This window comes from Ylistrum balloti, unplaced genomic scaffold (genome assembly GCF_031769215.1).
Source record: "Ylistrum balloti isolate Yb309-2 unplaced genomic scaffold, AGI_CSIRO_Ybal_v1 Utg371012, whole genome shotgun sequence".
Lineage (NCBI taxonomy): Eukaryota > Metazoa > Mollusca > Bivalvia > Pectinida > Pectinidae > Ylistrum > Ylistrum balloti.
Window position 1 is genome coordinate 936437 of NW_026782563.1, and position 22503 is coordinate 958939.

A 22503-nucleotide genomic window follows, 5' to 3' on the forward strand; every position below is an offset into this window, starting at 1 on the left:
AAAATCTTGGCATACCCTTTTTTAGAATACGGAATCCGTTTATTTTTAACCAAGTTTAATTAACATGTACATATAAAAAAATCATAACATATTTGGAGCAAATGTGAACGAAACTACGCCATACTGGCCTAGGAGGCCAGGCGCCACCAAACGATTTATGTGTTGGCCAAAGGAACCTGTTTTCAGATGAGTCCAGGTTTTCGCTTTACCGGTCAGACGGCCGACGTCGTGTCTATAGACGTACCCACGAGCGCTATGCAGATGCTTGCGTGATAGAGAATGACCGCTTTGGAGGAGGATCGGTCATGGTATGGGGAGGGATTGCGCATGGTATCAAGACTCCTCTGGTCGTTATTCAGGGAAATCTCACGGCCGTTCTCTATAGAGATAAAGTTCTCGCGCCGCTTGTTGTTCCTCTAGTACAGCAGCGTCAACTGACGTTTCAGCAGGACAACGCCCTGCCGCACTTCATTTTGAGTAGGGTACTCTTGAATCAACGTCAAATTTGAAAGTTTTACGAATGAAATTCTCGTAGATGACAGAGTGGTCAACTATCTTCCAGTTTCACCATAATTACTTTCAAAAACTCTTTTCTATTTCCCGTAGATGACCTGGAAATTCCTAATTGCGTTTCGTTTTCCTCACAGTATAGTTGTCGTCAAAAACTCCGGTGCGGATTTTGGAGACTTATCCGAGTAGGAATATACAGATTTTGAGTAAAAAGTTCCCGGAGTTGGAATATTAGATGGAAAGCTGGCAAATCCTACCTCGTGATGAAGACCTATAAAACATTGTGAGACATGTAGCTCTGTCAAATGCATTAACCTGTTTGTGATACTTTATGTGGATGCTCATGAAGATTTATTTTATCGTTTGTGTCCTCAGTATTTACAATACTTTATTGTATGTTATCGTTTGTGTCCTCAGTATTTACAATACTTTATTGTATGTTATCGTTTGTGTCTACAGTATTTACAATACTTTATTGTATGTTATCGTTTGTGTCCACAGTATTTACAATACTTTATTGTATGTTATCGTTTGTGTCCTCAGTATTTACAATACTTTATTGTATGTTATCGTTTGTGTCCTCAGTATTTACAATACTTTATTGTATGTTATCGTTTGTGTCCTCAGTATTTACAATACTTTATTGTATGCTATCGTTTGTGTCTACAGTATTTACAATACTTTATTGTATGTTATCGTTTGTGTCTACAGTATTTACAATACTTTATTGTATGCTATCGTTTGTGTCTACAGTATTTACAATACTTTATTGTATGTTATCGTTTGTGTCCTCAGTATTTACAATACTTTATTGTATGCTATCGTTTGTGTCCTCAGTATTTACAATACTTTATTGTATGTTATCGTTTGTGTCTACAGTATTTACAATACTTTATTATATGTTATCGTTTGTGTCTACAGTGTTTACAATACTTTATTGTATGTTATCGTTTGTGTCCTCAGTATTTACAATACTTTATTGTATGCTATCGTTTGTCCTCAGTATTTTCAATACTTTATTGTATGTTATCGTTTGTTTACAATACTACTTTATTGTATGTTAGTATTTACAATACTTTATTGTATGTTATCGTTTGTGTCAGTATTTACAATACTTTATTGTATGTATTACAGTACAATACTTTATTGTATGTTATCAGTATTTACAATACTTTATTGTATGTTATCGTTTGTGTCTACAGTATTTACAATACTTTATTGTATGTTATCGTGTGTTTCCTCAGTATTTACAATACTTTATTGTATGCTATCGTTTGTGTCCTCAGTATTTACAATACTTTATTGTATGTTATCGTTTGTGTCTACAGTGTTTACAATACTTTATTGTATGTTATCGTTTGTGTCTACAGTGTTTACAATACTTTATTGTATGTTATCGTTTGTGTCCACAGTATTTACGCCACAGGATAAAAAAGTGACGTGATCTGTAACCTCGTGCATTATTGGTCAATGAGATGTTTTAGAAATGATCATGAAAGGCGTTCATTATAAACGAGAAAAATATTGTTATCTGAGATTGGATTATAAAGACTGATTTTATTTTTCATGATGTTGATCCATAGTGTAGTCTTGGCATATGCTGTTTATTTATATCACACATTGTTATTTTCTTTTGATAACATAAATATACTTATCAGAATTAATCCTTGATAAATGAAATAAAAAAAAAACTCTACACTAATATTTGAACAAAGACGGCAGAACTCTATAACTGAAGTGACTTACACATAAATACATGTGACCTATATACAGAACTGACAATCCACGAATCAATGAAAATTCTGGAGAAATTCCGGTATTTCAACTTTTTTTAAATATGGTTCTGGAGACTATTCCACATCCTGGCGTGTAAAAATCGAAGGACTTTTTATCATATTCTCTAGAAAACATTTGTGACGTTGACAGTATTTTCATTTTTGTAAACATACAAACAACATTTAAACTTGAAAAAAATGGTTATCCCCTTCCCCGGTCGTTTTTTGGTGAGGTAGTTTCTGATATTTCAAATTTCAGTTTGTTTGGAAGAATATTGAAATATAGTGAAACATAAAATCGACACTTCTACTACCACAAGTATCATACGCTGAATAACTTTTATTTTCTTCCTTTAAACAACTAAATCTGGAATACTATCTTCTATAAATTTACTTAGACAGACACGTTTGAACCTTTCAAGGTTTACCTTCATGTCGTTAAATGAAAACCAATCTATGACAAAGTTCCTTACGAATTCTTATTCATTGAGTCATTGAATACAGGGGGAACGGGAGCGTATTGAAGACTACTTCGAAAATGGAATACTGATATACATGTTAAACGTTTACATGATAAGATAGATGACTTTATGTTGTAAATATCTTACTGATATACCGTATATATATATTTCCCACAATCAGGTGGTTTTTTTAAATACTTTACTCAGTCACCTATTAGGATTCAGTACTTCAGCCTGTGACGTCACTGATGGGTTCTAGAAGAATGAACCCGCTATACGGTGTAGTTTGATTAATAATTCATTATGTACTGTAAAGTATATATAATTCTAAATCTGTATCTTAAGGTATTGTTTCTGTAGGAATGTCTCCGGTAAAGTCCTCCCCCCACCCCGCCCCCCACCCCCTACAAATACATGTTAAATCCTATAAGTGTCCTACCCGTGAGTAGAGGACTGTAACATGTATTTGTAGGCTTTTTCTTTTAGTGGTGTACACACACACACTCACAATCTTCCGCAAAAAAAGGGAAACCATCTTCCTCACCGGAGTGTCTCATTTTCATCACATAGCATAAAATCTTTTCCTGAACTGCTTTGTACTGTTCTTGAGGCAGGACATCCGTCACAACATTATCTAGTATCTAATGAATTGTCGCCAGATACGTAAAAAATAGGCCCTTAGCTTCACTGACGAACGTCAAGATGTAGTTTAATCCATTGTTTAGTTCTGCTGTCTCTAACTCTAACTTTGTATTAAAAGATGCTATCACATTGTGTGGTTTTGTACCATCTCAAACAAACACCCACTATAAATAGGATAAACAGGATCTTCATTAAAGCACGCTATACTTAATGGGTTTGATATTTCGAGTGTATAGACAGAGAAGAATCACGGATGTCCGTAATACACTATACATAGCTATATAATGATTACAATACTGGTTCAAAGAGAGGTAACTCCAACATATTATCATGACTGACAATATTTAAATCATAACTAGGCTTATTCTTAGATTTGCAGGTGGTAGACACAGCTGGTGGACCCTTAATCCCAGAGGTTTACCGTTCCGTGCATGTCACGTTTAAATCCATTCAGATAGTGACACTATTAAGACATTACATAGTTCTGTTGAAATCCATTCATTATTAAAAATGATAATGTTTTAAAATTGTATAGTGTTCCACCTATCAGGTTTTATTGGCTTTATTTCGACCGATTTGATCTTCCTGTGTCGCCTCCTGAAAGGTTTCGGAAGTTTTATCCCTTATATCTTGTATGATATAGTTATTCATGATCAGACTTTTACTGCATTAGAATGTGCTCCTTACTAGTGTCTTCTGTAAAGTCTTATCACACCAGGTCACACTTAACTTTTCCAGATACAATTATACTGTAGCCTAAATCTGCGCTTGATATTTTTTTGTTTAATAGAATCAAAATTGTATAATGATTTCATCACAAGTTATATTTTGTTTTCAGTTTGTCATTAAAAATTTATAACTTGTCTGATTAAAAAACATTTGATTTTTGATGTAAAATATTCCAGGAAAATTCTGCTCATTATTCTTTTTTTGATTCCCAAGCCATATGATATCGCATACGATTTCATATTCACATCAGTACGGCGTATCTGCCGTGTGAATATTTCGCTGTATTTGACATACATATCATTTTACAATACATGTTACTTATTTTCAGCATGTCTATTAAAAAATTTCCCCTGAAGAAGTCGAAAAAGACAGAAAGGCCTTGCAGACAGTCTTATGGTTTTGTTATCTTGTCTGCAGTCCTGCATCTGTTGGCAATGAAAGCATTTTCTATTACGCATACAGAGGAAATATTTATGATTATTTTGCCTCCCATGCTTCACAAAAACAAGAAAATATCAACATGTTAACACAATCATAACCTAAACTCAAATTCAATAAAACTAGTGCCAAATATCGGCAAGAAAAAAATACACAGAGACTCCTGAAAACGTACGAGGGGGGAAAGGACCGGGTGTTCGGGGAGACTAAGCGTCTTCTTCATTATCGACGACTTGACAATTCCCGTGTTATTAGGAAGAAACTATGGCGGCTGAAATATATAGCTCACTCTCGCCTTTATTTTGAAAACATCACATTATCACTTTGACAACGGCATGAATAATAAAGTTCCACATTTCTATGTCATTGTCGATCGTATGTTCACACATACACACATGTAAAAATGAATGCACATGCATAATAAAGGTTCAGATAGTCTTAGCTTGAGAGAGATGTTTACTTTCTATCAATATACGAGTTAACCCGAGGGTGTCCCGTGTTATGTTTCCAGACAGGACTTCCTGGTTTTTTTTACGTAAGATATCGCTGACCGCGGCTTGACGGTAAAATATCCCCCGGTATGGACAACATATAGGATGTATGTAAGTCAAGGGTTCCTACTTATCAAAAATCAAATCTGTTCTGTGACCGATTTTACAAGTGAATTATCGTAATGGTGATGTCATCCCCGGGGAACAGAAAGGGATGGATTTTTAATTTTTTTTTTTATTAAACTTAGTACTCATATAATTCCCATGATTTTTTCCAGACATGCGACATACATATGAATTAATTGTTCGAAAAGCAATTTCCACTCACTTCTGTTTGTCATTGCCCACAGAAATTTCCTCTTCAATTTCTCTGTCCCTCGTACCAATATTTTTTTTCGCATCTCCTGACCAATTGCCGAAAACACCTCGTGCACCATTTCTACCTCTCTTCCAAAACCCAGGAATGCACTCTGTTGTTTACCGTTAATATATAGGAAAAAACATTATATTAATGGACGCTTTCAATATGGCAATACATGTAATGAAAGCAAAAACGAAAAGAAATGTGAAAACGCTCGTGTCTGTTTTAATTATAGATCGATACAATGTAATGTACTATTGACGGTGAGGTATCATTTCTATGTAGTCGACAACCATAGCCGCTTCCTCTCCCCGCCAGGTGGCAGCCCAATCCGCTCTGTGTTCCCAGAAGTCCCTCATAGGATGACTTGAGTGGCCCCACGGCCTCGGACTGTCGTAATCACCGTCGACGAAAAGTCCCCGCCTACTGCTACACTGAGGATTAGTCTGTACTGTAAGTAGATGACGAACATTAAACTCAACTTATCTTATCAACTGTATGTAACTATAACGACCGTAATCTATCTTTGTTTGTGAATAATTGAAATAAGATTCTTTCGGAACTCTCCTGTTAATTAGACGTCTTTCGGAACTCCTTTGTTAATTCGTGAAGGCTATTGTTGAAATCTACTAAAATGAAATCATCTATGATTATTCTATCTTTTTATTTTCAAAACATTAAATATCAACTTCAAAAAGAAAATATAAAAAATTAGATGTCTCTCAAGTTATGTTGTCAAATATTAGAGCTCAGAATTATATTGATAACAGGATCATGTAACGCACCTTGTTTTCATCGTAAATAATGTTTTCATAGTAAAGTTTATCTTTTAATTAAACAACTATGTTTTTACCGGCTGATCAAAGGGGGCATTCCTATTTCCGCCCGTCCAGATGTTGTTGCCATGGAAACTACCCAAGTCCCAGAAACCATTCGGAGGCGTATCAACATGCAGAATCTCCGTATCATCTACGTACGTGCTGAAAGTGAAATGTGAGAGCAACTTCAAATATATAAATACGAATTATAGGTACGAGGTATATCTAGAGACAAATTTGAAAAGTCATTAGATACCAAACATCTGAGTTCAGTGTAATCAACAAACAGATGTGTAAATCTATGGTCCTGTGTTCAGTTAACGCATCTGAAAATAAACGTTAATTAAATGTCAAGACGTCCTTACGTATATAATATTGTTCGATGTCCAGTCTAATACAGATGAAAATGAAACTTTCGTTTACTGTCTTGACGTCCGTACGGACATCATATGGCCGAGCATTTAGTCTAATTCAGATGCTTTAAACTTTTACATAATGTCCTGACGTCCTTATGTACGTAATATCGTTCGATGTTCACTCTAATACAGATGAAAATGAAACTTTCGTTTACTGTCTTGACGTCCGTCCGGACATTATATGACCCGACATTCAGTCTAATTAAGATGTTTTAAATTTTTACTAAATGTCTTGACGTCCGTACATACAAACGCACTTTATATGACTCGACATTTAGTATAATACAGATGCTTTAAACTTTTATTAAATGTCTTGACGTCCGTACATACAAACGCACTCTATATGACTCGACATTTAGTATAATACAGATGCTTTAAACTTTTATTAAATGTCCTGACGTCTGTACGTACATGATATGGTCCGGTGTCCAGTCCATTGAGTATGTATGCCAGCCATGCCAGTCTCCGGCATCTTTCCTCCTAAAAAAAAAAAAAAAAAAAACTGCAAATGAACTTTAAATACAATATTGTAGCTGGTTATGTATTTTGTGTGAAATCTATTGTTTGGTATGGTGTATAATTTATTTGCATGACACATATTTTGTGTGTTTTGTAAGGTATATGATTTATTTTCTCTGTTTTGTAAGATATATAATTTATCATAATTGGAATCTGTATTTTAATTTGTATTCAGTATTTCACCTACTGATAAGCAGTAGTTAGGTTGGCCGCATTTTGTCGGTAGTCCGGACCCCAGTTTAGTTTAGACACCAGCTGATTGATACCTTGATTAACGCCATTTATTACGGACTTAGTGTTACCTATAATTAGAACGTCATTATATTTTATTTCATTTAAATGTTCTCATAGTGAAAGTACAATTTATCGTGATAATCATCACGACTAGTCTGCTCAATAAGATGTCTGAACACGATCTTATCATGGCAGATCGCGTTAAAAGGACAATTTGTCGCGGTAAATTACCATGGCACCACGACAAGTAGATGGTAGTTACATGTCACCATACAAAACCTCGGTTTTATGTATAAAGCCATATCCTTTGATTATTTCGCTACGGTGAGATATGTATCAGTATTGTATAATGCAAATGTTCTGTGTGACGTCATATCTTTCAATTATATCACGGTCATGTTCTGTGTGACGTCATCTATATGGAATGAACAACGACAGTGTCCTGTATGACGTCATGAACGTGAATTATATAGCTGTGCCCGTGTGAATCACATGATGCCCCTGTTCTGCGTATTGCATCACATTATACTTATATTTGATATGCACAGTGTGCGACACCACTGTGTGATATAACCTACCCCTGGATTCTATAATATCGATGTCTCCTGATCTCGGCCAGCCACCATAATGAGAATCTTGAGGCATCAACCATATTGCTGAAGGTTGGTACAAAGAAAGAATTCTTAAATATTTAAGAAATTAGGATGTTTCATGGACAGTCGTCGGCTAGTTAAAACTTTACAAAATCATATGAAAAAAGGTCAAAATAAAGAACATTTTTTCATCGATAAATGTTGTCTCTCCGGATCCATCTATATATCAAAACGATCAAACTCGATTGAACAATCGACATATGGCATTTATAACTATTATAAACGACAAAAAAGTATCTTAAATCAATGTTGATATTTTCATTTCTTATTTATTTTGATGTCTTGTGTCTATGATATCTTAATTGAAACTAATAAAATAAACGACGTTCAAAAATATACGTGTAGCAGTGAAACTGCAGTTTTGATTGGACAGTCATCGTTTCCATGCCCACAAATAATGCTGTTGTCATGGTTATGCTGAATGTCTTTCTTAGGAAATCAATCAATAAGTTTAGCGTGGAGAATTAATTCCTCATTTCTAAATTTATTTGTAAAACTGATGATGGCAAATCGATCAATACTACATTTTCAATATATTTTTTTTTTTAACAAATACAACCTGGCCATATCCAATCGCCTTTTGGAATTCTGGCGCGCACATTCACGCGCCCGTAGGTCAAGGCGAAGGTGGTTGTGATCTTTCCAGATAAGACAGGTGGCAGAATTTCGCTGTGGCCGTTCGCCGTCTTGTGGCATCCATCATATCCCGAATACGTGCAGGTTTGCCAGAGACCTGTATAATTATGACGTCACAGATTCATACATGTATGACGTAAATATAACGTAGAAACCGATTATATCACGAGAATAAACCAATCAGGTTAAACACGGAACAAGTTTGAATAACATGAAAAACGTATGAATATTTATTTAAATGGTGTGATAGATATCGATACTCCTTGTAGTGTATATCTCGAATTTGCATTCGGACTGAAGATGATATAACACATCGATGTCTACTACTTAAAGCCCCAATATACGTAACATTCACCAAAAATTCAGTGTAGAATCACACATAATTATTGAGATATTCTCTAAGATGTAGTTAAAATTAAGTTATTCAAACAATAGTTACCATGACTTTGTGCATAAAGAATTGATATATGAGCAGTTGAAACTCGCTATTTGTAAAGACACCTCCATTTTAAACACGCCGCCATCGAAATTACGATTGTTGCCGAACCACGTCGGAAAGTTCATGACCTGATCTCGCGAGAGTTGAGGTCTCTACTTATAGAGGAAGCACATGCAGATATGTCTACGGTAAGCTTTTGTTTACAAACATTGTTTGCGAAATCTTGTCGTAGACTTGAGGTATTCCTTTGATAAACATTCAGTTTTTGGGAAATTATTAGAAGGAATAATTAGTTTAGAAACGATACGACGCACAATTATAACGTAAGAATTCAGAACTGGCCTGATGTATGATTGGAAAAAAAGGAAGCGACTGGTAAACGTCTGTACTGTGCCTGCCATGTTTACACACGCGTAATATGCGCATGCGCATGCGCAATGTCATCGCTACGAGCGGTAATGTATGAATTATTGTGGGTCCCACATTATGTATTTTCCGATTTTTTCAATTTTTATTTAAATTGAAAACAGTCAGTTTTATTTTCTTTAATTAAAGGAAAGTATTTGTTTTGTTACATATATTACGGGGAAAATAAGATAAAGGTTGTTTTTTTAAAGTGATTTTTACGTATATTGGGGCTTTAAAGAACGAATTATCAAGACTTTATTTTCGGTGTAATCATTTCGTAAAATGATGCCTTATTTCTGATGCCATGTGGCGATATTTAAAGATAAGAAAATTAGACATACTTTTTAAATCCATGACACCTTTGTAAAGCTTGGCTTCATCAAAATGACCATTGTCTACAGTGAACGTCTGAAAAGGCACAGTCTGGTAACATTAAATAATTCCGGTTACATGTCACATTGTACTGTCGACTTCTTGTTTAGACGGAAACCATTAAACACAGCACTACCTGCAATAAAGTCAACATATCACCTTATCTGGGAACCCCCAGTCTAAGACCAGCATGTGTTGAATACTTCATCTTACCTGGGAACCATAGGATCCCGTCCGACATTTGTTGAAAACGTCATCTTACCTGGGAACCACCAGACCAAGACCAAAATGTGTTGAAAACGTCATCTTACCTGGGAACCACCAGATCCAGCCCGACATGTGCTGAATACAACATCTTACCTGGGAACCACCAGACCGAGACCAAAATGTGTTGAATACGTCATTTTACCTGGGAAGCACCAGATCCAGCCCGACATGTGCTGAATACGTCATCTTACCTGGGAACCACCGGATCCAGCCCGACATGTGCTGAATACGTCATCTTACCTGGGAACCACCAGATCCAGCCCGACATGTGCTGAATACGTCATCTAACCTGGGAAACACCAGACCAAGACCAACTTGTATTGAATACGTCATCTAACCTGGGAACCACCAGACCAAGACCAACTTGTGTTGAATACTTCATCTTATCTAGGGAAGCACCGGGCCTTTTATCACATGATATAAATATCTTAACTTAACCGGGGGCCACTTGACCTTGGATCACTTGAATCTGACCTAGATGTGGTTACATTCCTTGCAACACCTTGATGCATTCCAGGTTTTACCTTCCTTAATACAGGTACTACCTGGACCTAGACAACAATTAGTTTTACTTAATGTGTCATTGCCAGATAAAAAAAACACATAACTAATTCTCAAAGTTTCATCTGCAACTCTCCATCTCACCGGAACAAGATCCACATCTGAGAAGAAAATTGTTAAAGTTTAAACCCATCATGTTTGGTATTTTCATGACATATACCTCCACATGTGTCACCAACTTCGATTATCTACCCCGGAATCATTAACTTATTTTAATGAAAAGCATTATTGGCCGGAGATAGAGGTGGTTCTCCCTTGATGTAGATTTTGACACGGCATCAACGTGGTGACAACGTGTTTACATGTACTGTACGAAGGCAGAGATCAAATTTCTTGACGTTGATATTTACATTAACTTAACCCAGTGACGGTTACCTCCCTTGAATTAAATGTTGGCATGAACTTAACTTAGTGACGGTTACCTCCCTTGACGTATATGTTGGCATGAACTTAACTTAGTGACGGTTACCTCCCTTGACGTATATGTTGGCATGAACTTATCTTAGTGAGAAAGTACTTACTGGACGCGATCAAGGATACCTACTTTGATAAATGTGTTGACTATATCTTAACTAAAGGACAATTTACTTACTGGACGGAGATCAAGGTTACCTCCCTTGATAAACGTGTTGACTATATCTTAACTAAAGGACAATTTACTTACTGGACGGAGATCAAGGTTACCTCCCTTGATAAACGTGTTGACTATACCTTAACTAAAGGGAGGACAAGTTACTTAATGGACGGAGATCAAGGTTACCTCCCTTGATAAACGTGTTGACTATACCTTAACTAAAGGGAGGACAAGTTACTTAATGGACGGAGATCAAGGTTACCTCCCTTGATAAACGTGTTGACTATACCTTAACTAAAGGGAGGACAAGTTACTTAATGGACGGAGATCAAGGTTACCTCCCTTGATAAACGTGTTGACTATACCTTAACTAAAGGGAGGACAAGTTACTTACTGGACGGAGATCAAGGTTACCTCCCTTGATAAACGTGTTGACTATACCTTAACTAAAGGGAGGACAAGCTACTTACTGGACGGAGATCAAGGTTACCTCCCTTGATAAACGTGTTGACTATACCTTAACTAAAGGGAGGACAAGTTACTTACTGGACGGAGATCAAGGTTACCTCCCTTGATAAACGTGTTGACTATACCTTAACTAAAGGGAGGACAAGTTACTTACTGGACGGAGATCAAGGTTACCTCCCTTGATAAACGTGTTGACTATACCTTAACTAAAGGGAGGACAAGCAAGGTTACTTACTGGACGGAGATCAATGTTACCTCCCTTGATAAACGTGTTGACTATACCTTAACTAAAGGGAGGACAAGTTACTTACTGGACGGAGATCAAGGTTACCTCCCTTGATAAACGTGTTGACTATACCTTAACTAAAGGGAGGACAAGTTACTTACTGGACGGAGATCAAGGTTACCTCCCTTGATAAACGTGTTGACTATACCTTAACTAAAGGGAGGACAAGTTACTTACTGGACGGAGATCAAGGTTACCTCCCTTGATAAACGTGTTGACTATACCTTAACTAAAGGGAGGACAAGTTACTTACTGGACGGAGATCAAGGTTACCTCCCTTGATAAACGTGTTGACTATACCTTAACTAAAGGGAGGACAAGTTACTTACTGGACGGAGATCAAGGTTACCTCCCTTGATAAACGTGTTGACTATACCTTAACTAAAGGGAGGACAAGTTACTTACTGGACGGAGATCAAGGTTACCTCCCTTGATAAACGTGTTGACTATACCTTAACTAAAGGGAGGACAAGTTACTTACTGGACGGAGATCAAGGTTACCTCCCTTGATAAACGTGTTGACTATACCTTAACTAAAGGGAGGACAAGTTACTTAATGGACGGAGATCAAGGTTACCTCCCTTGATAAACGTGTTGACTATACCTTAACTAAAGGGAGGACAAGTTACTTAATGGACGGAGATCAAGGTTACCTCCCTTGATAAACGTGTTGACTATACCTTAACTAAAGGGAGGACAAGTTACTTACTGGACGGAGATCAAGGTTACCTCCCTTGATAAACGTGTTGACTATACCTTAACTAAAGGGAGGACAAGCTACTTACTGGACGGAGATCAAGGAACCTCCCTTGATAAACGTGTTGACTATACCTTAACTAAAGGGAGGACAAGTTACTTACTGGACGGAGATCAAGGTTACCTCCCTTGATAAACGTGTTGACTATACCTTAACTAAAGGGAGGACAAGTTACTTACTGGACGGAGATCAAGGTTACCTCCCTTGATAAACGTGTTGACTATACCTTAACTAAAGGGAGGACAAGTTACTTACTGGACGGAGATCAAGGTTACCTCCCTTGATAAACGTGTTGACTATACCTTAACTAAAGGGAGGACAAGCTACTTACTGGACAGAGATCAAGGTTACCTCCCTTAATAAACGTGTTGACTATACCTTAACTAAAGGGAGGACAAGTTACTTACTGGACGGAGATCAAGGTTACCTCCCTTGATAAATGTGTTGACTATACCTTAACTAAAGGGAGGACAAGTTACTTACTGGACGGAGATCAAGGTTACCTCCCTTGATAAACGTGTTGACTATACCTTAACTAAAGGGAGGACAAGTTACTTACTGGACGGAGATCAAGGTTACCTCCATTGATAAACGTGTTGACTATACCTTAACTAAAGGGAGGACAAGTTACTTACTGGACGGAGATAGAGGTTATCTCCTTGACGAAGATGTTATCAGTACCTAAAGTAAGGGGCAATGTGGCCTCAAACTACTGTTACACTTCCGGTCATTGTACACGAATAAAAGATGAAATTTCAGGTCAGTCAGTACATAATCTTTTCTGAACTTAACTATAACATATGTGTACAATTTTTAAATGATTGGTGTGCAATATCTATTGAAGTGGAGGAATCATTTTCATATCTTTCGCTGTAGCAGGCCACATTTTTTGAGGAGGCTCGAGTAGTGATATTTTGTGAGAAGGCTCGAGTAGTGATATTTTTGCAAATCTGAGTACTCACCTTTATTTTTGAGAGGTTTTGATATTTGAATGAAATACATTTCTTAAATGCAGGTCATGAGATATTTTCCAGCTAGGTGTAGGTCTGACTTGAAAAGTTCTACAACATGGTGAAAAAAACCAGATCCTTTGCAAAGTTTTATAATATCTTATATATCCTTTGGTACATGTAGAACATATAGAGACATTAGCTGCAGTTTAAGGCCATGTACTTACCGGACGAAGGTAGAGGTTACCTCCCTTGACATAGATGTTGCCTGGATCGTTTGTGTAAGCCTGGAATTCATTATTCTACAAAACACGCAATGCAAGATAAATTTCTTAGGCAAAGATTACATTTGAACTGGAACACGAGAAGACAGAGCCAGAGGGAAAAAAAACCCAAAAAAAACATAACAAATAAACAAATGATATAAATAATGGTAGCAGCTGAGTTTATATTTTGTGTTAAGAATTTCATGAAGATCAGACTTTTGAGATATTTGGAATATAAAAGCGCAAGGTAGCTAAATATTACAATGATTATTGAATTATGTACATAACTACGTAGTATTTTTAAGTATAGGTTCTTACCCCTCCACCCCAGGCAGACACTTCAACGGTATATGAACTAGGATTCCAACTGTTAAAATCATCCCGAAAGGCCGCTACAAATAACACTTATTTCATAGTAAGTTTACAACTGTAGTGGTATACTACCACGACTGAAGAACACAGGCTTCTGACAATGTGTTGGAATTCGGAGATCTACTTAGGAAATGAAATGAAACACAGAAGTTTTATTTGATATTTTTAACCAATCATTATACATATTAAGTTTACTTCTGAACAGCAGGAAGTTAAAAGCGCACCATACTTCATCGTGAATAATCGTCTGTGTGATATACACTAATAAATTATCAAACAAATTACGTTTATTTCAGTAAAACACAACGATACAACCAAGTCACTGTCATTCTGAGCATTCCTGTACGGAGTAGGCTAAGTGATTTTAAGAAAAGAAAATTCTTACCTTCTGAGTAAGCTATAAGCACGACAGACAGTAGACGAGGGTCCATTCTGATAAGGAGTGACATAGACTTACTCAGGTCATCTACATACTGATTATAGACTTCCGAGGTCGCGACAGATGGCACAATGTCTTCACCGAGTGGCGTTCCTCACGACCTCATGTTTTAGTGATTCTCATATATGTTGTAATTCCAAACAAATTGATAGTTACTTATCAAAGCGTACATTTCCACAGGAATAGGTCACTACACTGTTGACTGGACGATAAACACAGCAAACAGTACCAGGGAAATGGTTCTGCCTGTTGACGGTAAGATATAACTCAGCAAACAGTACCAGGGAAATGGTCCTGGCTGGTGACGGGATAATAAACCCGGTATATAAAACTTCATATATTATTATTTTGGTTCAGTGAGAATGTACTAAATTGTAAAGGTACAAAGCGGGACCTGCCCTTTCCAAACCGGTCAGTACCACATCAGGTAGATAGACAAATATAAAAGTATCAACCTGTATAACATTTTTGCATTTCCGATTAGGACGTCTGAAAAACAGAACTTAAAATGTGAAAAAATCGATGGTTCCCGTTTTTTGTGTTATTCCACAATCACAAATAATTTGAAAAAAATAAAGATATATTGTATATATGATTCCTCTGTTTACCTGTTTCACAATTGAATGATAATTCGAAATATCGGCAAATTGTTTTATTGGAATAAACAAGCAAATAAACTCGTGATTCAGATTCAGGAATGTTCCTAATTCATGTAGGGAAAATCGTATGCAAATTTACTGTACTAATGCCAGCCGGGAGTCGAGAGCTAAACATAGACTCAAATAGTAACGGCACAATGACAAAACTTTATGGAACTCCTGCTTTTATAAATATGAAGTGCCACAATCAGAATTAAAGCCTAAATTCAATACCAAGAAGAATAAATTTGTCGATAGCATTGTAACCCCGTCAACAATAGCAATTTGTTTGCAAATAATATCCGTTATGAGGGATAATTATCCACAATGTGTAGTGACTGCCAAAACACTGCTTCAGTAGGACGAAAGCATTAATAAAGCATGGATTATTGTTATTTCAGGGTGGATTTTTAAATATAGTGCCGTTAGTCACATATGAGATTGTATGAAACGGGTGTAAGAAGCTTTTATTTTTTTAGCTTTAGCGAACAACAATCAAAACCTTCGAGAGAAGATTCATAAAATCATTTGTGAAATGAAAACAGATTGAAGATTATTTTCTTTCATATAATATTTACATTTTGACGGTTTTAAAGCAAATATGTAGATGCCAAAATCAAACGATGACAGCTACTTTGCGAGCCATATCTAATCTACTATGTAACGTCATTGTCAATATTATGGAATTTCTATTGATTTCTGACTGTTGAAGGGTTTATACGATAAATGCAAAAAAGTCACCGGATTTCAGGTACGCTATGTGATAGATAGGGTTTCATGGTTTCATTGCGGCATCTTTTCGTTCGAAGTTAGTGAACAAGATATGAAACCATTACCAAGAAACTGTCATTAATTCAGTAGTACATAACTACCAGAAAACCAGTGTTATATGATATCGAAGTCATCAGGAAGAACACACAACAGACACGGTCGAACGCTTTCCCGACGCATTGCCAAGTAACCGCATCGACAGAGAGGGAAGAACCGGTGTCTTCAACTATTTCAACGCCATCATGATCTGTAATTTTAATTTCAGAAACAGCATTTGGTGTTCTAAGATGAACATTGCATGTAGCCGATTTTGCGCAAGTGCAAGCAAATCGTGTCAGTCCAGATATCCATCTTGGTACATGATCCTCAGGAAATCGTAAGTAGAACCGGAGCCCGAATATAGTACATATCATTATCAGAAGACTCTGCCCGATATGGGCTATGAACAAATAACAGAGAAGAGCCATATTAGGCGTTGATGTCTGGGGGAGAATGGTGGTGATTGTGGACAGAAACACGGCCATGGCTAGTAACACGGTAATAGAATAGCCGACACGTTCTCCTGACTCAGCGGGGAGGAGGAACACCATCATGTTGATAAAACTCAAGAAAATGGTAGGCATAATAAAATTCACCATGAAGAACAGAGGTTTCCGTTTAAAAGTGATCCCCATTTTATAACCTAACTTTGGAGATGAAAAGGCTTTCTGAAACGTACTTACAAGATCCCAAGTAGGGTTTTTTGTAAACGTGTTTGTTTCTAATATAGGGTTGGGTACCGTAAGCTGCATGTAATCCCCAGTGTATCCCCATGGCAGTAATTCCAAACTGCAGGATTGTTCGTCGTTAGGGTAATACATCACATCAGCGTCACAAGAAGAGGACAGTTTCAGTGGCAGGAACCAGTTAACTTCTCCATGATATTTCAGCTTGAGAGTCATATCGCCGTAACCAATCAGATCGATGTTGTGGTAACTGTTGGAGAGGACAAATGGTGGTGTCCAAATATCCTTCTGTTTAAAATGAGTGATATTCAAGTTGCTGTAGTTTCTAGGAGTCCATTTTAATCGTTCATCAAACCAGGTTACAGTTAAAACCCCAGTAATGGTAAATACACTTGCTAGCTCATCAAATTCTTGGATTTTAAATAAATCGAAGCCAACATTCACATTCAGTTTTTGTGTACCGTAGTTTTGCCCTGGGTGAACGCTGGGGTTGTATCCGTTAAGAAGTGCAACGTTAAGTGCAGTCTTGTAGGTAAAGTTACCGTAACTTACTCTACTACAGGCGCTGTTTAACAGGGTTATCATCATAAACAGCAGACTTCCACGGACGTTTTCCATCTTCCCCGTCGAATAGTGTCCGTGGTAGAATTGGATGATTTTCTCTGGTAGTACCGCCAAGTGTTCTGTGTACAGGGCAGGTTATCCTGTCCCTTAAATAACTCCGCCAGATAAGACAAAGTACACATATGTTGACCAAATATATCAACAATTCGTTCAATATTGCTCCATGGATACACAGTCAACAGTGATGCAGATTTTTATTATAATTTTGAATCAAACGTTGTCGATTGATTCCAGTGATTTTTGCCTTGATTACATCATTCACATACAGCATATAACCCGCAGTTCCTAATGATTATTTCTCCAGCAATTTGAATATTACTCCCTAGAGATGTTTATCCAAGATTTATCATTTGATGTTAATGGTCATAAAGCTAAAACAAAAAAAGTGTTTGCGTACAGAATGTGGATGTAAAATTGATATGGAACCACGTTGGAAATCACGGCCAGTGAGAGCATTTCGTGTAGCTGTCGTGTAGTTACCACTGATTGTGCTTATGAAAGTATAGAAGAAAAAAGGCTGGAAAATGATGACTTTTCTTGTAACGAAAAAAGAGATAGCTGCTGCAAAATCCATTGTAATTCAAACTTACATACAGCAACAACATGAGAGACATGTTAATGATTTTTATCCAGTAACGAGGGTAAAACACAATTATCAAAATAATTCAGAAAGACTTCTGGTGTTACGCTATAATACTATCTATCATTTATATCCAACTTAAACAAATAATAATCTAACGAAAACTTGATAAAAAGAAATTATAAATAATATATTATAGTGCTAATTTCATGCATTGAATTTCATTTCGCTACTACGGTCTAAATTTGTAACATTTATGGTCAGTATCTACTGTTCTTCCCAAAATTATTTTTCTATAAGTCACATTCGACTTGGTTTTTAAAACTTAAGTATTTTAATCTATTGACCACGAGATGGACCGGCACAGCCCCTTGATCAGCATGCTGCGTCTCGGCATCAAGAATCGCGGGGTCGTAACGATTTCGTGATGCCTTCGTCCAGTAGATGGCGTGGGAATAATTGGAGGCCCTCATCGCAATCAAGAGGAAGAGGTACGGACTATCTCGGCGATTCGGCCGGGCGAGGCTCGCGTAATCAACGAGGTAGATAGGAAATCGGGGAGAGTGTGACAATTATATCGTGGAACGTATGTAGATCGCTCAAGGAAAAATTGACTGAAAGTAGTTTTTTGGATATTATTTGTAGTCATGATATAATTTGTCTTCATGAATGCTGGATAAAAGAAGATGACGACATACAGTTACCTAATTATACAACACACGTTGTACCTAGAATAGAAAGTAAAGGTGGGGGCATTGTAATATTTTATAAGAATGATTTAAAACCCCATTGTACTATTGTCAAAAATGTAACCGAAAGTATAGTAATAATGAAATTATCGCAATGTTTGTCATTTGATGGTAAAGACACGTATATTTTTGTAAATTATTTCCCACCGATCAATAGCACTTACTATGATACACATGAAGTAGATCTCTTTAGTATGTTAGAAGACAGTATATCGTCATATTCAAATAATAATACTAATCATATATTAGCCATTGGTGATTTTAATGGCCGTACAGGTGAATTAGACGATTTTATTGCTGCTGACCATCTTGGTAATGTTGCAAGCAATTTACTCTCAAATAATATTACTTACCTGTCTGACAATGAACTATGTAAACGTAACAGTATGGACCCTACAGTTAATCAATTTGGTAGATACTTAATTACCTTATGCAAAACCACTGGTTTACGTATAGTAAATGGGCGTCATTTAGATGACCCTCCAGGTAATATCACGTTTTATAGCGCGAGAGGTTCGAGTCTGATTGACTATGTTTTAACCTATTGAGAATATTGAAAGCTTTCAAACTGGTGTGTTCAATACGTATTCTGACCACTGTCCGGTTAGTTTCTCTATCAGAGTAAGAAAACGGAAGTTGGAAAATGACGATTGTCATAGGAGATCGGATTTGGGTGTGAAAGTTGAGAATATTAAGTGGAAGGAGGAAAATGTTGATGAAGTTGTAAAAACAGTAGAAAACAGTATTCACGACTTATTAAATATTTGTGTCAATGTTGATCCCAGTCGAGAAAGTGTAAATAGCTCCGTTGATGAATTTTCAAACTTGTTAAATAGTTTAATTAAACCTTTTTGTACATGTACGGTTAGTAAAAATCCTAGTGATGTAAATAATTTTTTATTGAAAGAAGACAAACCATGGTTTAATAATACATGTAAAAGATTGCACAGAGATTATAAAAATGCTTTGCATGTTTTTAATAATAATAAGAACGACGAGAATCGACAAAGTTTAATTATAAAGAAAAAGAGGTATAAAAAGCAAGAGTATAAACTCAAAAAGGAATACAAATGCCACCAGGGTAACATGTTGAATTATATGAGAAAGCATAATCCAAAGAGTTTTTATACACATTTCAGAAAACGTAATAAAATTACTAACTGTGATTTAAGTGAACTAGATTTTTTTACTCATTTTCAGACATTGGCCTCAACTGTACCAAGTATGAATGAGGACGTTATAGACTTTATACAAGATCATGACGATATGGTTCCTAGTGTATTATTTGAAGAGTTGGATGTAGATATAACAGAGTGTGAAATATTAAGTGCAATTAGAAAATTAAATACGAATAAGGCATGTGGTCCAGATGGGATTTTGAATGAATTTTTAATCAATTGTAAATCCGTGCTAATGCCTTGCTTTATCAGTTTATTCAACAGTATACTTAAATATGGACATTTTCCAGAAAGTTGGTCAAAAGGTAATATTGTTCCTGTATTCAAAAAGGGGGATGCTAATGATGTAAATAATTATAGGGGAATTACTATTGTCAGTTGTCTGGGGAAACTATCTACGTCTATAATTAATAATAGACTGGTACGTTTGACTTAAAATATAGTAAAATTACCGATGCTCAATTTGGCTTCAAGCAGAATCACTCCACTGTTGATGCTATTTTTGCATTACAATCAATAATTAATCGTACTTTGAGAAATAAGAAAAGATTGTACTGCTGCTTTGTAGATTATACTAAAGCGTTTGATTTCGTTAATCGTCAGAATCTTTGGTATAAATTAATAAAGGAAGGCATTGATGGAAAATTATTAAAGTTAATAAGATCGTTGTATAGTAGAGTTAAATGTTGTGTGAAGCATAATGGCTCATTATCTAATTACTTTGATTGTGAAAACGGATTGTTCCAAGGGGAAATCTTATCACCTATATTGTTTTCTCTTTATGTAAATGATTGCGAAATGCATTTTTTAACTGACAACTGTCCTTCCATTGAAATACAGACCTTAAATTTATTTCTATTAATGTATGCAGATGACATGGTGATATTTTCGGAGACGCCGAAAGGGTTACAAGATATGCTTAATTCTTTAAATACGTATACAAAAAAATGGGATTTAACTGTTAATTCAAGTAAAACAAAAATCATGGTTTTTAGAAATGGTGGCATTCTGAGAAATGACGAGATTTGGAACTATGACGGTTGTCAATTAGAAATTGTAAATGAATTTACCTGTTTGGGTCTGTTAATTAATTACAATGGAACTTTTAGAAAAACACAACAAAAAATTGCAGAGCAAGGACGCAAAGCTTTATTTGCAGTTACAGAAGTATTTTAATATTGAAACCCAATTGTCCGTCTTTGATACATACGTTAATAGTATTTTGAGTTATGGGTCAGAAATAAAGGGTTTTCATAAGGCACCTGATGTTGAAAAAATTCACATGATGTTTTGTAAAAGACTTTTAGGTGTGCGGAAAAATACTTGTAATAATATGGTTTATTTGGAACTTGGTAGGTTCCCACTGATGGTATCTAGAAAATTGCGTATAATTAAGTACTGGATGAAATTGGAAAAGACCGAAAATTGTATATTGAAATCATGCTACGATGATATGTTGGAGAAGAAAGACAAATGGGTTTTAAATATAAAAAATGAGCTGTATCATCTAGGTTTAGGTTATATTTGGGAGTCAGAAAACAATACGGATGTTCATTATAATATAATCAGAGAAAGAATGTTAGATATGTTTAGACAAGATTGTAAAGAAAAAATCAGAACTTCCTCGAAAGGACAAATTTATACTCATCTTTATCATGATAATGATTTACAAAGCTATCTAAAAAAATCAATACCTAGGGAATTGTTGAGAGAAATTACAAAAATAAGACTATCTTCTCATAATCTAAAAGTAGAAAAAGGCCGATATCAAAATATATCAAGAAATTTAAGAATATGTTCTAATTGTGATTTGAATGATATCGAAGACGAATTCCATTTTATATTGAAATGTCCCTGTTATTCGAACCTCAGAAGAAAATTTTTGAAAAGATACTATTATAAAAACCTAGTATGTTTAAATTGATAGAATTCTTAAATGCAAACAATACAAAAGAAATAACAAACTTGTCTAAATATATTAAGGCAGCCTACATTTTAAGAGAAAACCGCAATTGATAGCCTAGTTTACTCTCTCCGGGTTTGTGTTGTTTCTGTGTTTTTTGTATATTGTTATATGTTTGTAAATCGTCTATGTGTTGTTTGCTTTAACCAATGAGTCACACGACTCAAGGTAATAAAGAACTTGAACTATTGTCCATCCTATTGTTCACCCCGGATGTTCATTTTCATTATTCTGTGATTTTTGTCACCGTGACCTCATTTTGCAAACTTCAAGTTCAGGATCTCTTCTTCATCTAAAATATCAATTTTCAATGTGATGATTCTTCCTAAAGTAGGTCACATTGACCTAATGTTGAGAAAAAACAATCAATTTTGACATCTTTTTCTCATTTTGAATGTCAGTTTCATGGCCAAATTCAATTTTTAAGAGAAGG

The 22503-nt window shown here is 35.8% G+C and overlaps 1 protein-coding gene and 1 pseudogene across 1 annotated transcript; both read right to left on the reverse strand.

Annotated features, from left to right (window-relative positions):
* Positions 1-5661: 5661 nt before the first annotated feature.
* Positions 5662-14834, reverse strand: LOC132560092 (beta-1,3-glucan-binding protein-like; annotated as a pseudogene).
* A 1500-nt stretch (positions 14835-16334) lies between these two features.
* LOC132560093 (acetylcholine receptor subunit beta-type lev-1-like) lies at positions 16335-17594 on the reverse strand. Its single transcript, XM_060224747.1, has one exon. It carries the CDS (start codon positions 17592-17594, stop codon positions 16335-16337), a length of 1260 nt encoding a protein of 419 aa, XP_060080730.1.
* Between the last annotated feature and the right edge of the window lie 4909 nt (positions 17595-22503).

Bases quoted from the DNA above. Each gene is read 5' to 3' on its own strand.
- LOC132560093 (XM_060224747.1), bottom strand. From the start codon at position 17,594: ATGGAAAACGTCCGTGGAAGTCTGCTGTTTATGATGATAACCCTGTTA.